Source organism: Molossus molossus, unplaced genomic scaffold, assembly GCF_014108415.1.
Source record: "Molossus molossus isolate mMolMol1 unplaced genomic scaffold, mMolMol1.p scaffold_m16_p_4, whole genome shotgun sequence".
Lineage (NCBI taxonomy): Eukaryota > Metazoa > Chordata > Mammalia > Chiroptera > Molossidae > Molossus > Molossus molossus.
Genome location: NW_023425377.1, coordinates 7,445,689 through 7,451,688, shown reverse-complemented (window position 1 = coordinate 7,451,688; position 6,000 = coordinate 7,445,689). Strand labels below are relative to the sequence as shown.

Sequence of the window (6,000 nt, the reverse complement as noted above, 5' to 3'; positions counted from 1 at the left end):
GCACGACCCCATTGTCTCTCCACATGCGTCCAGAGACAGGAGTTCCCACCAGAATGGACAGCTGCTGGTGTCCTGCACTGCCCAGGCAAACCGTTTCTCCAAACCGTTTCTCCCTCAGGCTGCCCGCCGCTTGAATTTCAGACCCTGCGAGATGCAAAATAAGGTTCCATGATTTTAGAGTCCAATGGTCTTGGATTCAAATTCAGCCCCAGCTGTGTGACCACCCACAAGTCCCCTTCCCTCTCTCGGCCTGTTTCCTCACTGGCCCCCTTAGTGGAAAGTAGGTCCTTAGGCCGGTCGCCTGCACCTCGAAGGGACTCTGGATTCTGCTGTCATGGGTCTCATTGTGAGGATAGACTTTGGACCGGCTAAAGGACAGCAAGCATGTCCTCTCTTCGCCTTGCGCTGGAGAGGTCACTGCACTCTCTCGGGTCATCTGCCATCTGGAGTCCTCGTCGGCCTGTCCTTCCCCCGGAACTGGCCTATGACAATCCCTGCCGAAGTTTCCAGGTGGACAGACAGCTCTGCATTCCCAAGCCCCTTTGAACATCTGTGACAGGGAGGCCGATCACAAACCCGCCAGGGATCTGATGTCCTGGTGCCACCTGAACCCAGTAGCACGCGGACTCCCTGTTCTTTACCTGTAGTCACATGTTCCTCGAGCAGAGAACAGTTCTTTCCCGCCTTCTGTCCCGAATTTCACTCCGGCACAAGCTGGCGCCTTCGCTGAGCGGGTTCTGGGCACACCACACGCCCTGCCCACGTTTCTGGGGGTTTTCCTGTGTGGCGCTTTGGCTGCTGCTGACCTTCTCTGGGCCTGCGGCGTTTATCTGAGTTCACATGCTTGATGCTTTGCTGAGACCAGAGCAGAACCTGAAATGCTTGGTGTTTGGGTTCTGCGAGGGGAGATTAAAATCTGGAGCTTGGCGCCATGACTTCCAGCGACCGTGACGCTTCCTCTACGTGGCCTCTGCTTGCTTGTGGGGTTGTTTTAGGGGACGGAGGCATCAGCGGGAGCAGCAATCATGACCTTTGCCACTGAAAAAATGGCCTCCTTCAGCAGACCCTATAGGAAGCACACTGATTTCATTTAAACCCCCCAAACCCTGCGTGGGAAGGACCGTCAGCCCTTTTCCAGAAGGAAAACCGGCGACTCGCCTGCTGGGTCAGCAGCTGCTAAACTGCAGAGCTTGGGACCCCAGGTCTGTGTCTGGCCTTGGCGTTTGCTGTTCCAACAGTTATCACCCCGGAGAGCTGGGTGGCCCCTTTGGGGGTTTCTGCTTAAATGTCACTTTTATAGAGAAAAGTTTCCTCGGTGACCCTGTGAAAGAGGGGCTCCTCCCGCCGCGATCCATCCAACTTGGTTTTCGTTCTTCACGGAGCAACCCCGTCTGCAGACACAGTTGTGACTTACCTGTCCTTCCCCCACGTGAGGGCAAAGCTCAGGGTCGTTACTTTGCCCACGTTACTTTACGTGGCGCCTGGGTCAGAGGCCAAGGTGACACATGTTTATACAGCGTGTCCCCCAAAATGCATACACACTTTAAATAATTATCGAGTCAGTGTTTACTAAAGTACATTTCATTTTCAACAGGTAATAGGATCTACTGTTGTGTGTGTATACATCTGGGGGGCACCCTGTGTATACTACATGGTGCAGACTGGACAGGTGGGCCAGTAACCCCCTGGTGCCTCCGCCAGCACCTCAAACAGCAGGCGCTGCCGTTTCTCTCCCTGAGGGGGTCGGTCAGGTTTCAGGTTTTTGAGCTGAAGTTCAAGTGCAGATTCCCCCCTAGACATCTCCTGTCATCCCCAAACGGGTGCTGCTGGCTGCCCCCAGGGAGCCCCGCCTCCCCCACGACTCCTGGCCAGGTCTCCAGGCAGACGACCAAGTTCAGGGTCAGCTCACGCCACTCGAGTCACAGCCGTTGTGTCTGCGGGCTTCCCCGTTTTCTCTGCCTCTCACGTGAGCTGGGAGAGAGATGAGGCTGAGCCCAGCTGGGGCTTGCCCATCCTGCGGCGCGAGTTCTCCCGCTCGGAGGGCGGTGCTCTGTGAACGGCAGGTGGGCACCACGTCCTCCTCCCCCAGCCTTCTCTGCCTGACCCTCTCTTCCTCCTGGGTGGCAGGGCAGCCTGGGCCTCACCTGCCAGGGGTGCTCCGTGCTCCCCTTCTTTCCTCTGCTTCTGAACACCTACCCGCCCACGAAGACTCCGCAGAGTGAACGGACTTCACTGCAGAAACGGATCCTTGACAAGGGCTTAGTGGTGGGTGATAAGTCCGCTCCACGGAGGTCCAAGAGGGCGTCGACTGTGTCCACCTATTGGCCTGACTCGGTGTTTCCTGCATTCTGAGTGCTTTCTGTGCCCTGTTGCTCAGCTCTGCTCTCCACGCTGGGAGCCCGGTAATACTGGGTATGTGAGTAAGTGAAGCAAGGCTGTCGACCCCGAGGAAGAAAATACCTACAAGAGGGGCTCCTGGTGGCCAACCTGGGGTTCCTTTAGGGTTGAGCTGGTGCCACTGACCATTGGGTGAAAAGACAGAGTGCTGTGAGCATTCCCAGACACCACTGCATTTTAACTAGGACCTTCAAGTCTTTAAGACAATGACCAAATAACGTGGCAGTTTCCAGACCTAAGACATGGAGCACGATGGGCACGTTTCGCTAGGCTTCTTCCGTGGCACAGGCTGCCCCCCCTGCCCCCCTCCCCCTCTGCCCCCTCCCCCCTCTACCCCCTACCCCCTCCCCCTCTACCCCCTACCCCCCAGGGCATAGAGAAAGGCCGTGCTTCTGGGCTGTCTCCAGGCTCTGTTACTGAAACTGGAACTGGGTGGTGACCACCCAGAAGGTGAGATTTATTTCAAGATTCCCTTCCTCCTAACTCATGGAAGCTGGGGAAGAAAGCAGACGTGGAGCATGAGTTCCAGCTCACCTGGTGTTTCATCAGCCGGTGGTCTCCACTTCCTGCCTCTCCAGCATCCCGAGAAGCAGATACCAGGGAAACCAGCTGATGGGGAGGAAGAGAAAGACCTTCCCGGGGCCTGGCTCACTTCAGCTGAAGGTGGATTTCGTGTCTGCTGCGCACGTGTAGCCACAGCGCATCGGCCCCTGGTGCCCATGGTCACACCCACGAAGACCTTTGGAAACACCAAAGGAAGGAATGCCCGGGGTAGAGGGTGGGATGAGATGCCCCCGGAAGGCCCTGGCGACCCTCACAGTCCATGGTACTGAACAACAGCCGGCTCCTTACTAAGCAGACGTTGGGCTTCACATTTGCCTACTGCCTTGCAGTTTTCCTTCTAAGAGGACGGCACTCGTCAGACAGTGTGAATTGTGAACATTCCTTCTGGCATCTCTGAGGATGACTTTCTTCACCGAGAAAGGCCCTGATCACACTCCCCTCCTGTCCTGCAGGGGTGGGCCGGGCTGCGCCAGCTGTCTCCAGGTGGGGGCACCTGGCGCGGGGCGGCGGTCAGCGGCGGGAGGAAACCCCTGCTGCAGCTGCTGCCCACTCAGCCCAGCTGCTCCGTGATGCAAACCAGGCCACTCAGAGGCTGCCTGCAAACTTTCCACGCAGTGCCCGGCACAGCTTCCTGCTCTGTGGGGAGTTCGCCCAGACCCTGATCGAGGCACGAGAAATCGATCTAGTAGACGAGCGAGGATGGGGAGCAGGACAGCCGGCCGGGAAGCTGCGGAACGGAGTGCTTTGCGTAGCAGTCCCCTCCCTTCTGACTGGAGTATTAATTGCTACATTACCACTGCCATGTAAGAAAGACAGTCAGCAAAGCCTGGGAGAGCTACAGCTCCTCCCTCCCTGCTCCGCTCTGCTCCACTCTCCTCCTTGGCTCCCTCAGAGCGCCGTGTGCCCTGGCATCCTGAGGTCCTCCTGTGGGCAGCACTTGAGTGGAGGGAAGGGAGCGAACATCGTGCCCTGCAGGCTCTCTGGATGCAACAGCCGGGCTCACTGCAGAGGCAGCTGCACTGTGCCAGGAGCTTCTGGGGTGCGTCCATCTCGCAGGGTTCGCCTAGGCAGGCTCCGGGTTCCAGAGGCACGCAAAGTGGAAGCCTTCCCTTCTGGGCATCGGCATCGACAGCAGAGCCCGCCTGCCCTCTGCCACCATGAGCGGCTGCTCCAAAAGCTGCAAGCTTGGCTTCGTGAAATTTGCCCAGACCATCTTTAAGCTCATCACTGGGACCCTCAGCAAAGGTAGGAAGCCTGGCCTTGACCCCCCTTTTCTGTCTTGATGTGATCTGGCCGGTCCGGGTGCCTCGGCGTGGCAATTGTGGCCACTCTGGTGTCCTCAGGTCCCGGAGGCGGCTGGGAGAAATGGGGGCTGGGATTTGGGGTTGCTGACAACCTGGGTCCTGGCTCCGAGCAGGCGGGCACCGTGCCAGGGAGCTCAGCTGGCTCGAATTGCCCGGAATTTTGGAAATGGATTTGGTGGTGTGTGACTGATTGGTTCCAGGCAGGCAGAGGGAGAGAACCCTTCCTTGAGCCCTGGAAGCTGCTTAGCGTGACTGGAGTTTCAAGAAGTTATTCACGGAGTGTTGTGTCTTATTGATAAAAGAGATTTGATGTGTGCACTGTGAGTAACTGTGGCACAGGGGGGCCAGCAGGAGGTGGCAACGGGCCATCCTCCTCCGTGCACGGGTGGATGTGGGATCCGCCAGCTCTGGGCTGATGTACCAAAAGCCTTTTCTCGTGGGGTTCCAGGGTGCTGCGTTTCTGGGGCTTCGGTCATTGTTCTGCTTTCTTGGCTCCCTGTCCCTCCGCATCTCCGGCCTGTGTTGACGTCTGCTTTCTCTACTTCTTCAGAACAGGGGTGGCGGGCAGTGTGCAGGTGCACCTTCCGGCAGCCCCGAAAGGGTGGCTGTGGACTAGAGCTGGGACTGCGGGTCTGCGATCGCCCCGGTGCAGAGGGGGCCTGACTTCCCAGGGGCTGCCGGCCTCCTGTGCCCATCTTATACTCTGACCGGGGACGGGGAGGCACTCGGGCAGCCTCTGGCCAACTTTCTGGAGATAATATTTCAAGGGATAGCAGCGGCATAATGTGGCTTCACTGGTTGAAAAAAAAAAAGTCTCTAAATATTCACGCTGTGGTTTAAGGGTGAGGCTTTGGGGGAGAGGCACTGGAAGGAGTAGGCAGAGGGTTCAGGGAAAGAGGGGGGCCCACAACCCTTGCTTGGGGTTTTAAAACACGAAGGTGAGCAGAGAAGGGCCCTGTGTGGCCAGCTCCAAGAACATGGCTCAGGTCCCCGGCGGCCCAGCGGGTCAGGCTGCTGCAAATTGAAAGGTGGGTGTATACGTATGTGTGTTTTGTGGGGGCGTCATTTTGCTTCTCTCCTTTCTCGGGTCCTTTTGTTGCTCCTGTTCTGTCCCCCCTATGCTTATGAAACCCGGCACTCCTCCTCCAGGAAGTCCAGGTGGACTGAATGCCCCAAGGCTGAGGGTCATCTGCCTGGCAGAATTATTGGGAGGCCTGAGTGGATGGACTGAAGTGAGGGAGAGAGTGCAGAGGGCTTAGGAGATTGCATCAAGTCCCGTCCATCAATCCTCTGAGACAAATGGAGGATTTTCCCCTTGTGTCTCCAGTACCGGGATCTCGGTGGTGAGGGGTGATAGGCAGCATTCTATGCCAGTCTCTGCTTCCCAAAAGTGCAGCACAAGGGTCTTGGGTTGGAGTTAGAAAACCTAAATCTCCACTCTAGTTTTGCTCCCTCAGCCAGCCACAGCCTTTCAGAGCCTCAGTTTCCCCATGTGTAAAACGTGCCCATTGCCTCCAGCACCTCACGGATCCAGGGAGCAGAGACAGGGCATTATGCAGCAGGAGTTGTGAGTGTGAGAAAGTGAGTCAGTCGGAGAGAGTGCACGCCGAGGGACGTGTGTGTGTGTATGTGTGTGTGTGCGCGCTGAGTGTGCGTATGAGAGAGAAAGAGAACGAGAGAATAGAAAGGTAGCTGAATTCATGAGCATGACAGTGTTGTCTTCCACTTATTTGCC

At 57.2% G+C, this 6,000-nt stretch overlaps 1 protein-coding gene across 2 annotated transcripts in view; it reads left to right on the top strand.

The window, feature by feature from the left end:
- The first annotated feature begins 3,959 nt into the window (after window positions 1–3,959).
- Window positions 3,960–6,000, top strand: part of KCNIP1 (potassium voltage-gated channel interacting protein 1) — a 256,568-nt gene continuing 254,527 nt past the window's right edge. The window contains exon 1 of one of the 2 annotated variants that reach the window (XM_036240109.1): window positions 3,960–4,206. In XM_036240109.1, the coding sequence (XP_036096002.1) occupies window positions 4,119–4,206 (88 nt within the window). In that variant the 5' untranslated portion in view covers window positions 3,960–4,118. The remainder of the gene's footprint in view (window positions 4,207–6,000) is intronic. The other variant, XM_036240107.1, reaches the window with a different exon arrangement.